The 14536-nt window shown below is 39.0% G+C and overlaps 1 protein-coding gene across 9 annotated transcripts in view; it reads left to right on the top strand.

Moving 5' to 3' along the window:
* The window catches only part of LOC108271205 (lisH domain-containing protein ARMC9), a 42658-nt gene extending 28428 nt beyond the window's left edge, over window positions 1-14230 (top strand). For 7 of the 9 annotated variants that reach the window (XM_017478594.2, XM_017478595.3, XM_017478593.3 and 4 more), the window contains 4 exons: window positions 2755-2828; window positions 5631-5691; window positions 8188-8354; window positions 13237-14230. In XM_017478594.2, coding sequence (XP_017334083.1) covers window positions 2755-2828; window positions 5631-5691; window positions 8188-8354; window positions 13237-13289 — 355 coding nt within the window. In that variant the 3' untranslated portion in view covers window positions 13290-14230. Of the gene's footprint in view, window positions 1-2754; window positions 2829-5630; window positions 5692-7858; window positions 7951-8159; window positions 8355-13236 lie in introns of those variants that run through there. The other 2 variants (XR_001813816.3, XM_017478597.3) reach the window with 2 other exon arrangements.
* The last annotated feature ends 306 nt before the right edge of the window (window positions 14231-14536 follow it).

The raw sequence follows: 14536 nt of genomic DNA, 5'->3' as shown, positions 1-14536 counted from the left end.
ACAGGATAAAAGTGAATTTACTTATAAAGGTAAGAAAAAATATGTGTAATACAATAATAATAAAGAAGAGCAATCACAATAATTACTGGAAACACAAGGGCGAGGGAGATCACTCGCTGTTTCTAATATTGTGGCAGGCCTAGACATGTTGTGCTGCTAATATACAGCAGTCTTTATCTTCTCCTAGTATGAGGGGCAGTTTTTCGCTGTTTGATAGAAGGTCAAATGTTTGGTGTGTGCGTTTCATTTTGGGGACTCCATGGAGTCTGTACCTTGTCAAGGTGCTTCTTAGTGTTTTATCTGTCACTGTGTACTGATAGTCTGCTGTGGTGTACTGTCTTTTCAGGGCCAAATAGCACTGCATTTTACTCTGTTGTTGTGTTTGGATTTCCCAATAGGTGATGTAGATTTGTTTCATTAGTATTGTACTATAATTTGGTCTAATCTGATTTGTTTGACTTTGTTGTCCTGGTCTGGTCTGGTCTTCAGGGCTAATGCTTTGGACCAGCTGAGAGAGAGGGATGTGTGCTTTGATCAGCTCTTGGTATTTGTAATGATATTATTGGGGGTGACTGAGTTTTAGATGTTTCCAGAACCTGATTGCCCATTTCTGTTTTTATATAATTAGCTAATATTTACCTAATGCTGCCCTGCATGCGTTATTTATAACACCCCCCCCCCTCTCTCTCTCTCTCTCTCTCTCTCTTTCTCTCTGCCTGACCCACTGTCTGTCCCATTGTCTGTCCCTCTGTCTGTCTCTCTTCACTCTCACTCATCAACACTGCATTGCAGTTTTAGGATATACACACACTGTACACACCTGTGGTATCTGACACCAAGACGTTAGCATCAGATCCTTTAAGTCCTGTAAGATGCGAGGTGGGATCTCCATGGATCAGACTTGTTTATCCAGCACATCCCACAGATGCCTGATCAGATTGAGATCTGGGGAATCTGGAGGCCACGTGAACACCTTAAACTCTCTGTCATGATCCTCAAACCATTTCTGAACAATTTTTGTGGCACAGGATAGACGCATTGTCCTGCTGAAAGAAGCCACTGCCATTATGGAATACTGTTGCCATGAAGACGTGTACTTGGTTTGCAGCAATGTTTAGGTAGGTAGTATGTGTCAAAGTAACATCCACATGAATGTCAGGACCCAAGGTTTCCCAGCAGAACATTGCCCAGAGCATCATACTGCCTCTGCCGTCTTGCATTCTTCACATAGTGCATCCTGGTACCACATTTTCCCGCAACGCACACACACCCGGCCATCCACATGATGTAAAAGAAAATGTCATTCATCAGAGCAGGCCACCTTCTTCCATTGCTCCATGGTCCAGTTCTGATACTCATATGCCCATTGTAGGTGCTTATGGTAGTGGACAGGGGTCAGCATCCTATCGTAGCCAGCATAACATTTTTCAGCAATTTATGCTACAGTAGCTCTTCTGTGCGATTGGACCAGATGGGCCAATCCACACGTGCATCAATGAGCATCAATGACGATCCACACGTGCATCAATGAGCCTTGGGTGCCCATGACCCTCTCACCGGTTTACCAATTGACCTTCCTTAGAACACTTTTGGAAAGTATTAACCACAGCATACTGGGAACACTCCACAAGACCTGCTGTTTAAGAGATGCTCTGACCCTGTCGTCTAGCCATCACAATTTGGCCCTTGACAGAGTTGCTTAGAATTTATGCTTGCCCATTTTGTCTAAATTGGGCCCAATTAGCCATTTTCCCTCCCTGGTGTCATGTGACTTGTTAGTGTTACATGGTCTCAGGTGTGAATGGGGAGCTGGTGTGTTAAATTTGGTGTCATCGCACTCACTCTCCATCACACTGGTCACTGGAAGTTCAACATGGCACCTCATGGCAAAGAACTCTCTGAGGATCTGAAAAAAAGAATTGTTGCTCTACACATAGATGGCCTAGGCTATAAGACCATTGCCAAGACCCTGACTCTGAGCTGCAGCACGGTTCCCAAGACCATACAGCGGTTTAACAGGACAGGTTCCACTCAGAACAGGCCTCGCCATGGTCGACCAAAGAAGTTGAGTGCACATGCTCAGCGTCATATCCAGAGGTTGTCTTTGGGAAATCGGTGATGTCATCATGGAGGAGTGGAAGAGGACTCCAGTGGCAACCTGTGAAGCTCTGGTGAACTCCATGCCCAAGAGAGTTAAGGAAGTGCTGGAAAATAATGGTGGCCACACTAAATATTGACACTGGGCCCAATTTGGACATTTTCACTTAGGGGTGTACTCACTTTTGTTGCCAGTGGTTTAGATCTTAATGGCTGTGTGTTGAGTTATTTTGAGGGGACAGCAAATTTACACTGTTACACAAGCTGTACACTCAATACTTTACATTGTAGCAAAGTGTCATTTCTTCAGTGTTGTCACATGAAAAGATATAATCAAATATTTACAAAAATGTGAGGGGTGTACTCACTTGTGTGAGATACTGTGTGTATGTAGGTATGTATGTATATATATATATATATATATATATATATATATATATATATATATATATATATATATATATATATATATATATATATATATATATATATATACACACACACGCACAGATACATGTACATACATATACCCCTTGACAGATGCCAGTGTAACAAGAAAAACAATGTTATTCCCTTCATCTGTCAGTGGTTTTAATGTTTAATTTAAAGCTGGGTGTATATATGTATGTATTTATGTATGTATTGTTTTTTTTTCAGAGCTGCCCCTGACAGACTCAACTCCTCCGTCACCTCTCGCCCAAGTACCAGTGACTTCATCCGCCGTACACTGGGTATGTACGCACGCACACAAACACACACACACACACACACACACACACACACACACACACAGAGTGTACATCAATTAAAGTTACATCACAGCACTGCTGATGGTCGGACAGTTGTATATCTGGGTGAACTGTGGAGTCACTATGCGATGTGTGTGTGTGTGTGTGTGTGTGTGTGTGTGTGTGTGTTTTAGGCATGGCTCAGTGAAGCTCCATATTTAAATCATGTTTGTAAAGTATTATAGATTTTATCTACTGCTTGTTTTGTGCTCCTCTTTATTTGTAGAACATATTAATTAAATTATTACATAAACAGTGATGCATCATGCTTATATATGGTCATTTGTAAACAAAAAAAGGTTATCCCCTCACCAGCCTCCCATTTTTCTCTCTATTAAAGTTAATAAAACAAAAAATACCAGCTTGTCATGTTACTGAGAAACCACAAAGCGCAAACTCCTCTGTCCTGAAGATGTCAGAAAACATAAAGTTACAGCTTTACCTCTGACTGTTATATAAAGTTCTGATACTTGAGACTCGCTCAAATGTTAAATAAACACATTTCTCCTTACAGAAAACCTTTTTCTTTACTATAGAAGCAATAATGTGTTCCCGATAACTAGTGCATTTAATATAAACCTGTCGTTCATTCTACATCCGGAACTACTGCCCGAGCTATGCAGGTATATAAAATTAATCAATACCTTCTAACCAATCAGAATCCATAATTCAACAACTCTATGATATAGAATATAACTAAAGCCATGAGACTAGTAGATTAAAACATATGCACACACGGTATAGAACAGTATAGACTACAGATAAAAGAACTTATGGACGGAAACAAAGTTTCAGTTCTGAGTGAGTGAGTGTGGAAGCCAGTGAGTAGTGGAAGTGAGTGAGTGAGTGAGTGAGTGACTGACTGACTGACTGACTGACTGACTGACTGAGTGAGCGAGCGAGCGTGCGTGCGTGCGTGTGTGTGTGTGTGTGTGTGTGTGTTAGTTATATCACAGGAGATGAGGTCAGGTTTTTTTTGCGCGATAGTTTAATTTCCTCCTGCTCTCAGTTTCCTGTCCAGATGGGCTTTGTGATGTGAACTGAACTGGTTTACCAGTGTGTGTGTGTGTGTGCACGTGTAGCCTCTAGGTGTGTATTTGAGAATTATTCAGCCAAAAATGTACTCAAGTGAAATTTATACTTTTATATACTTTTTATATATATATATATATATATATATATATATATATATATATACATACACTCAGGTATAAAAAAAATCATAAGTAAATGTTTTAACATGAAAAGTTACTTTTATACTTGTTTATTATTGAATATGGGATTGAAAATAGATGTAACATTATAGATACTAGCTGAAGTGATATTTCTACAGGGGGGTGAAGGAATCCCTCATCGCCTCCCAGGTCTTCTGATACAGAATTTAAAGGGTTAAATAGTCGGAAGTAAACTATCCTGTAAATCCATGGCTCTAAAGCAAGGTTTGGGTATTCCCAACGGTCCATGAACTATAACCAGGGGGTCAGCGTCATTTGGATGCTAACCTTCACCTCTCTTCTTTTTCTGCTTCTTCTCCTCCTCCACTTTCTCCTCCCTCTTTTTCTTCTCCTCCTCCTCTTCTCCTCTTCTGTTTCTTCTCCTGCTCTTCTTTTCTTCTCCTTCTTTTTCTTCTCCTCCTCCACTTTCTCCTCCCTCTTTTTTCTTCTCCGCCTCCACTTTCTCCTCCCTCTTTTTTCTTCTTCCCCTCCTCCACTTTCTCCTCCCTCTTTTTCTTCTTCTCCTCCTCCACTTTCTCCTCCCTCTTTTTCTTCTCATCCTCTTCTCCTCTTCTTTTTCTTCTCCTCCTCTTCTTTTCTTCTCCCTCTTTTTCTTCTTCTTCTTCACCTCTTCTAATTCTTCTTTTTCTTCTTCTCCTCCTCCTCTTCTTCTACCCTTCCTCCTCTTTCTCCTCCCTCTTCTCCTTCTTCTTTTTCTTCTCCTTCTCCTTCTTCTCCCCCCTCTTCTCCTTCTTCTTTTTCTTCTTCTTCTCCTCCTCCTCTTCTCCTTCTTTTTCCTCTTCTTCTCCTCCTCCTCTTCTCCTTCTTTTTCCTCTTCTTCTCCTCCTCCTCTTCTCCTTCTTTTTCTTCTTCTCCTCTTCTTCTCCTCCTCCTCTTCTCCTTCTTTTTCTTCTTCTCCTTTTCTTCCTCTCCTCCTCCTCTTCTTCTTCTTTTTCTTCTTCTCCTCTTCTTCTTCTCTTCCTCTTCTCCTTCTTTTTCTTCTCCTCCTCCTCTTCATTTTCTTCTCTTCCTCTTGCCCCTCCTCTGCCTCCTCCTCATGTTTTTCTCCTCCTCCCCTCCTATTATTTTTCTCCTCGTTCCTCTTCTTCTTGTGTCTAAATTGTTCATCTTCTAAAATCATTGCTCTGCTGTTTTTGAGTGTGCTGAACAATGACTTCACACTTCTTCATAAAAGCAGCCTCCTACATTTACAGTATGTATGATGATAGCAGTGAGAATTCTCTCTCTCTCTCTCTCTCTGTGTGTGTGTGTGTGTGTGTGTGTGTGTGTGTGTGTGTGTGTGTAAAGGTTTATTGAAAGACATATTCTGATACTTAGTTTTACAACACATTGATATTCATTATCATTATTGGTTTTTATCATTGTCCTGGATCTTGTTTTTGTTTTTATTGCCGCATTTTTAACTTTCAAACTTTTTGATTGTTCATTAAATACTGTGATGGTACTTTATTTTAAAGTGTCATGAAAGCGACACTTTTCATTCAATTGTGGTTTTTCTTCTTTTTTCCAGATTCCGTATGGTGTTCATCTCAGGAATCTGTAGGATCGGAGGTGAACACTCACTCGCACAGGTGACACACACACACACTTTAATGCTTTTTTTGTCTTATGATAACAATAATGATAATCATCACTGGAGACGATGGGATAACCTACGAGAGGTCCAAGCACATGGTGCTGGAACACTATAGGTTTTGTTAGGATTTTTCTACTTCTTCTTCTACTCCTCCTCCTCCATTGAAACAAATAGTGCAGACCAAACTGTATGTCCTACAGAAGTGAAACTTGGCCAGCAGGTAGAACTCTGTGCCCTTACCCAAGCAAGTGAGCTGGTCCCAACAGGCATAATGGTGATTCCATAGTGCAAGCATTTACAATATCTTCACATGGGGTCAAACTACTCACCGTCAGTAATTGTGACCCTCAATAATGATCAAAAACATGTTGAAATTTAATCATGTTAAGTTTAAACAGGTCTGATTAATGTGAACAGTTGTAACTCATTATTGCTTTTATTGATTCGCACAAAACGTGAACGACGTATGTAGAGGACAACATTCTGAGGTCATAAGCAAAGTCTGGGTCTTGTTTATAAATTGGGGACCGATTTAAGGTCAGGTAACCATTTCTCAAGAACCGTAAGTCCGATCAAACTAAAACTTGGTATTGTGCATCTATGCGCTAATCAGTAAGTGGATTTTTGATGATGACGTAATTACGTAAAATACATGGTCGTCATCAGCCCATCACGTTGACTGGGTTAACACTGGTGTTCCTATTCACTTTGTTTGTGCCCTACACTTTCAGAAAAAGGGTACTAAATGGTATGTTTCCTTGTTGTTGGGGTGGTACCCAAATCTTTGTGCTTACTATATCCACATTTCCAGGTGAAAGATACGTATTAAAAAGGTACACTAAGCTACCTTTTAGAGTAAAGCTTTAAAGTTACACACCACTACTAAAGTTAATAAAGGTAATTTGATGGTACAGGTTAGTACCCTTTTTTTTGTTTTTTCCCCCGATTATGTTCATAGGATATAATATAATTGAGTCAAGTACTATACCTAGTGCCATGCATGCATAGTGTAGAAAAACATCTCAGATGCATGGCTCCTTGTTTTTTTTTGTTTTAATTATTGGCAACCTCGTGTTTGGGTCTGTGCTGCCATAACAACAAACTTGCTTCAGGCGCAGTTCCACTCTGAGAGAGAGAGAGGCTGCACACACACATACATGCTTTAACATCAAACAAGACACCAAGTTTCATTTAATCTTCTTCAGAATTTTGAGTATGAATTTATCAAGACATCCAATAACCTCATGCGAAAACTTCCTGATATCAGCAGCTATGTGATGGGAAAGCATGCGCACACACACACACACACACACACACACATAGAGAGAGAGAGAGCGTGTACAGGAGCTTGACTCAGCACTTTGTCCAGTGTGTCTGTGACTCGCCTTTCAAAAAGCCTTGAGAACAAAGCGCTTATTGATCTTGGCTTGGCCCGCTTGCTCTGTCTCCATGTCTTTAACCCTTGAGCTGTAGACAGACAGACTGAGAAGTTTAAAATAAATTCTACAGTTTGAGGAATCAGAACACAACATGACTAAGTAGGGCACACTAAATTAGAGCTATTATGAGGTCACTTCTTGGTTAAAAAATGCATGGCCACGGCTTATTAATGTGACCGAACAAGATAATGAGGGGGGGTGAGCTGCCACTTGTCTGTTTTATATAAAATGTAAACACTAGAAAAGTTTGCATGCACACATTATTATAACGTTTTGTACATAGTATCTCGTTCCTAGTTTAGAATGTTTGTTCTGTTTTGAAGTTTTTATATAAATAATGCGTAATATACAAAATAATGAACATCTCAATTCTGTAATTTACAATAACTAGACAAAATAGACAGTCATAGCAAGATCTCTACTCAGTTGTTCTTAAATATGAAATCAAGTACAAACTTTTTTTTGAGGTGGTTTTATCCATCCCAAAAATGAAGACATATCTTTAATAAAGATTTGCATAATTTCCATAAATTTTCACAGTGAACTGGCATCATATTAAAGAACAACAGTGTAGAGATCTTATCATTAATAAATTACCAATTTTATCTAATGATTGTAAAAATAATAATAATAATAATAATAATTTGTATATTATGCAGGATGTTCTATAAGTCCATCATCATCATTAGATTAATGTATATATATATTTTTATATCTTTACAGACCATGATGTGTTTGGGCAAGAAACAGCAAATCCAAAACTATTAGAAAATCCAGTCTGCGAGTGTGTGCGAGTGCGTGCGAGTGTTATGCGAGTGAGTGTGTGCGAGTAATTTTATTTGAATTAGCTCTGAAAAGAATTTTTAAAAAGAAGTGTAATTTAAACATTTTACAATTTGAAAGATTAAGTGCAAAATCAAATTACCTGCTTCCAAAAAAGAGAATACTTGAATACATGATACAATGTGTCATTTAACAATGAGAGCTTGATTCTTTTATAATTGAATCAAATCTGTTGTTTCAGTCTCCTTTCTCTCTGGCTCCTCCCACAGTGATGTCACCAGCAGCTTCACTGGCCGACCCACAAGCCCACGTTCCACTGGTGCTGACGTAGGGGACAGGGTCCTGCCAAAACTCCGCCCACTTGGCCCTCATTTCTCCCACAGAGAACCACAACAGAGCATCAGCAAACTGAACAGCGCTACACACAAATCAGACAGTGAGACAACACTATAAACACAACACACTCAAGACACACATCACACAGTGAGACAACTCTATACACACAACACTACACACACATATCACACAGTCAGTACGTTTACAAGGACAACAATAATCTGATATTAAGACGATACTCTAATTAAGAAACTAGCATGTAAACAGCGATTATTGATGACCTTAATCATATATTGACGCGCGCTAAAATTACTGAAAGAACTAAGAGTTTCACTTTGTAGTGTATTTGTGTAGGTTTTGAAAGTAATATTAGTAAAGTAAAGTAATTAGTAATCTGATTACTTGTTGCATGCAGTAGTCAGTAATGTAATCAAATTACAATTTTAAAGTAGTAATTTGTAATCTGTAGTGGACTTGTTTTTTTTTTTTTTTTTTTTTTTTTTTTTAAACTTACCCAACACTGCACAACACACACATCACACAGAGAGACAACACTACACACCGAGAGACAACACTACACACACACTACACACCGAGAGACAACACTACACACACACACACTACACACCGAGAGACAACACTACACACACACTACACACCGAGAGACAACACTACACACACACACACTACACACCGAGAGACAACACTACACACACACACTACACACCGAGAGACAACACTACACACACACACTACACACAGAGAGACAGCACCACACACACACTACACACCGAGAGACAACACTACACACACACTACACACCGAGAGACAACACTACACACACACTACACACCGAGAGAGACAACACTACACACACACTACACACCGAGAGACAACACTACACACACACTACACACCGAGAGAGACAACACTACACACAGAGAGACAGCACCACACACACACTACACACCGAGAGACAACACTACACGTACCTACACACAGAAAGACGACACTACACACACACTACACACAGAGAGACAACACCACACACACTACACACAGAGAGACAACACCACACACACTACACACAAAGAGACAACAGTACACACACTACACACAGAGAGACCACACTACACACAGAAAGACAACACCGCACACACACTACACACACACTACACATAGAGAGACAACACTGCACAGAGACAACACCACACACACACTATGCACAGCGAGACAACACCACACACACTACACACAGAGAGACAACACTACACACACACTACACGCAGAGAGACAACACCACACACTAACTGTCTGGAGGTATGAGGCTAATGTTGCTAACAGGCAATGGAAGTGTATAGCCTCCAGTTTAGCATGATGTGATAAATGTGTATGTTAATTTTTTTTATATGCTATTCTATAAAACACAAAACAAAAAAGCTTTATGGGTAAATGATTTCATGATGCCAAACAGGTGGCTGGGTGAGTGATTGAGACATACAAATGAAGGATAAGAAAAACATTTTCTGTCTCCTGCCATTCACTGGATTCAGCAACTTGAGCTAAGAAGGAAATGTAGCTGTTTTAAATATCACGTTAGAAGCAGTGTTTAAATGTGAGCAGCACTGCTCAGATCAGCGTCTGCTTCCTTGTTCGTCTAATCATTCACATTCCTCTAAGCCTTAATATTTTGCTTCACAGCTATTGTTCTTGGTGGTGTTCCCAGAGTACTGGGTTTCAGAGCTCAGGTTTGAGTTACATAGTGTGTGGAAATACAGCTTTACTTCCTGTTACATGCTACCATCAGTAACCAAACTTCTTTAATTTTAATTTCTTTAACAATCATTGACATAAAAACATCAGCCCGGCTTTTAGAACTATTATTAGCACACTGAAGTGTGATCCTGTGTGAGAATGTGGGATGTTTTATTTTAAGGCTAAAGTTGGTGTCACATTATTAAAACTGACACTTAAACTGACTTTTTACTTCTGAGGGACCTAAAAGGAATGAAGTTATAGCCTGCTTTCACATCTGGTTTTGGCATGTTTTTTTTTTTTTAATTTTTTTTTTTATGCTTACAGCACACAATTTTCAAGATTCAAGCACTCAGAGAATTTGTACAAGAAAGTTTGTGCGTGTGACAGGTTGTACATACTCATAGATGCTGCCATAGAAAATAAATAATCAATAACACATATAACACTTTTGTGTTTAAAATTGTGCACAATATTATGCAGCACTGCAATAATACAGAATAAAAATAGAAAATATAAAAATAATTATCACAACTCACCCAAACTGGACATTTGAAGATTAGAAAAACATCACCTGGTCTTTTTCCAGTCTTCAACTATCTAGTTTGGGTGAGTCTGTTCCCATGATAGCCTCAGTTTTCTGTTGTTGACTGACAGAAACAGACACCTGATGTGCTCTTCTGCTGTTATAGCCCATCAGGTGAGTTTCTATCGACTTCCTGCCAATTCAAACCAGTCTGGTCATTCTCCTCTGATCTCTGTCAACAACAAGGTGTTTCAGCCTGAAGATCCTTATTTACAAGATGGGGTTTTTTTGTACCATTCTGTGTAAACTCTAGACACTGTTGTATGTGAAATTGCCAGGAGATCAGCCGTTTCCGAACTACTGAAACTAGCCCATCTGGTACCATCAATCATGCCATGATTAAAGTCACAGAGTCATTAAAGTCACTTTCCCTATTCTGATGTTTGATGTGAATATTAACTGAAACTCTTTACCTGTATCTGCATAATTTTATGCATTGCACTGCTGCCACGTGATTGGATAACTGCATACATGAGCAAATGTACAGGTGTTTCTATTAAAGTGGACTTTGAGCACTTTTAATTAGGAACACCTTTACACCTACCGATTCATGCAATCTAATCAGCCAACGCATAAAATCATGCACATACAGGGCCAGCAGCTTCTGGTAATGTTCACAAGAACAATCAGAATAATGGGGAGATGTTATCTAAGTGATTTTGCCCGTGGCATGATCGTTAGTGCCAGATGCGATGGTTTGAGTATTTCTATAACTGTTGATCTCGTGGGATTTTCACACACAACAGTCTCTAGAGTTTACTCAGGGTGTTGATGTGAGAGGTGACTGTTTTGAGCTGACAGAAAGAAAGGCTTTAGAAACTCAGATAACCACTCTGTACAATTGTGGTGAGCAGAAAATCATCTCAGAATGCACAATTTGTCGAATCTTGGGATGGATGGGCTACAACAGCAGAAGACCATGTTGGGTTCCACTTTTATATGAGAAGAACAGAAAGCTGAGGCTGCAGTGGGCACAGGCTCAAAAACTGGACAGTTGAAGACTGGAAAAACATAGCCTGGTCTGATGAATCGCAATTTCTGCTGATTCACACAGATGGTAGAGTCAGAATTTGGCACCAAAAGCATGAATCCATGGACCCAACCTGCCTCATGTCAACAGTCCAGGCTGGTGGAGGTGGTGTAATGGTGTGGGGAATGTTTTCTTGCCACACTTTGGGCCCATTAATACCAGTCACACATTGTTTGAATGCCACAGACTATTTGAGTATTGTTGCTGACTGTGTGCATGCCTTCATGGCCACAATTTACCCAACTTCTTATGGCTACTTCCAGCATTATAATACACCATGCCACAAAGCAGAAGTCATCTCAAACTGATTTCATGAGCATTATAATGAGTTCAATAGAACGTCTGTTGGATGTGGTAGAACAGGAAATTCACAGCATGAAAGTGCACCTGAAAATCTGCTTGATTTGAGAGCACAGAGCGGCCCTACCCAGTATCAGTATAGTGTTCCTAATAAAGTGCTCTGACTGTGTGTTTACAGGATATTTTGAACTTCAGGATAAGTTATTTTCACCTTTAACTTTAGTTATATCAGTATGCTCTACATCAGTTTAATTCTTTATAGATTAATAGCATGTTATATGTGAGATTGGCTTTATGTGGATCATTTCCTCAGCATGTTGGTTTTACTCAAGTATGAATGTTTTTTCCTTCAATGTATAATATGACATTTATCACAGTATAAGCTCATAGTAATGTAAGAGTAGCTCATAGACCACTGATCAGCCCCTAAATACATCTCCTGTAGCTCCTGATGGACTCTGTGTGATTCAGCAGAAAGATAAAACCAGTTCTGATTAAATCAGTTAAAGGGCATGGCTCTGTTTCTTTATTCATGTGATGTTTTACAGGAAAGTGTGGCATGTGTGTACCAGTAAAAATATGACACAATACCACGATCGGTACTGATGCATATCTGGTTTACATTTTTCTTCATAATCATTTCCTTGTCATAACCACACAAGCACATCTCATTTGCATTTACACACACACGCGCGCACACACACACACACATTTCATTCACCTGTCTCCTCTAGCGAGCAGCCTATATGCTGAGCCCTTGAGTGACCAAATTGTCTGGTTTATAATCTTCTGATGATCACCTTAATTATTATTAAAACTATAAGATAATTGTGTTATCCAGTTCTAGTCAGTTATGTGTGTTTCAGTTTGAGGTTTAAAGCACCACAATAAGTGTCTGTCTGTGTGTCTGTCACACAGACACACACACACACACCAATGGTAGCAGAGCTGCCATGCAAGGTGCTAACTTGCCATCAGGAGCAACTTGGGGTTCAGTGTCTTGCCCAAGGACACTTCGGTATGTGGAGTCACATGGGCCGGGAATCGAACCGCCAACCCTATGATTAGTTTACAACCTGCTCTACCACCTGAGACACAGCCGCTCCTTTTTTTTTTTTTTACTTTTAGAGTTCATGTTAAGTCACACATTAAATCATATTTTAAAATTAAATGTATAATGTTGAAATATTTTTTTTTTTATCATTTTGACCACAGTTTGCATCAAACATAAAGAAAGTGTATGTTTATTTTAAATCTTTATATAAAAAAAATAAATAAAAAATTCCCACTGTTCTGTGTCCTCGTGTTCAGGTGCCCAGTCTAACAGGAAGAGAAGCTCTGTTGATGGACATACAGCTTCCTGAAACCTCATTCCTCCATCTTATCAGGCCAAGATGGACGAGTGCAGGAGGAACAAAGCTTGTGTTTGTGGTGAGCGTGTTGTTTCAGGCAGACTGATCCGCTGTGGAACCCAAAACCACAATAACACCTTTATCATCAGCACCACAGACTCCGCTCCCTCACCTTCACTCTGCTCAGTCCTCATGCTGCGGCGCTTTACACGTCACCTCATCACTTTAATAAAGGAAATATTTCAACTATTGTGGAACTTTTTAAACCAATTTGTTTAGGATCCAATGCTGTACTGCTTATATCCTATTCTGTATTTTTATTTTTTCATTATTTTTTGGCTCACAGTTGATTTTTTTTTTTTTAATTGTTTATTGTATGATGTACATTTTCATACTTATTAGATTATCTACAGTATGAAAGGTTTCCATTTTTGTTCACATTATGCTGTTGAACATGGTCAAAATTAAAATGTTCCCAAACATCTGTGGACATTTGAGTTTTGGCCAAACTGCCATTTTCAATATCAAGAACATATCAATTCCACCTTCAGTTCATATTCCTCACTGTAGAGGTGTTTTTAACATTAAACAGCATTTCATTCGGACATTAATGACTTCAGTAGTTCAGTGAATGTGTTCTGGGTTTGTTCATCTTAATTAATGTCAAATAATAATCGCATTATTTATTAGGAATCTTACTGTACAATAACTTGCATTTCATCAACTATTATACATTAAGCTGACATTTTAAACAATAATTCTTATTTAAGATTCTCATTATTTAAGACAGATCCATGGTCAGTCATATGGGTCAAATGCTTTTAGTCAAACTTCATCATGTTTGTGTTTGTGGTTTTAAATCTCACTGTGTGAAGTGTAAATGTATTTTTGATGGACGAAAGCTGTGATATTTTTGTGCTGTAAACAAGATGAATACATTTAATGTAAACAAACTGATTTCTCCTGATTCTTTTCAAACCATTTTCATTTGGGTCTTTACACAAAGTCTGAAGAGAAACGTTGGAAACGAAACTTGATTAAGCTAAGACTACACCTAAATGATTGTAAAATTATAGCTATAGGTTTTGCTCATGATGTGTAGAGATTAGTTTTGATGTTCTATGTCTGTGGTGGAAGACGAATACCATGCATGCCTAAAATAAATGCATTATTTTATAGTTGTCAAATTGGTGATGACTAAACTTCACCGACGATGACGATGATGATAGCCTTCAGAATTCTCTCACACCCCCTGCCTC

The sequence above is a fragment of the Ictalurus punctatus genome, chromosome 10 (assembly GCF_001660625.3).
Source record: "Ictalurus punctatus breed USDA103 chromosome 10, Coco_2.0, whole genome shotgun sequence".
NCBI classification, from domain to species: domain Eukaryota; kingdom Metazoa; phylum Chordata; class Actinopteri; order Siluriformes; family Ictaluridae; genus Ictalurus; species Ictalurus punctatus.
Note: the sequence above shows the minus strand (reverse complement) of the source record. Positions and strands in the feature narration are given on the sequence as shown.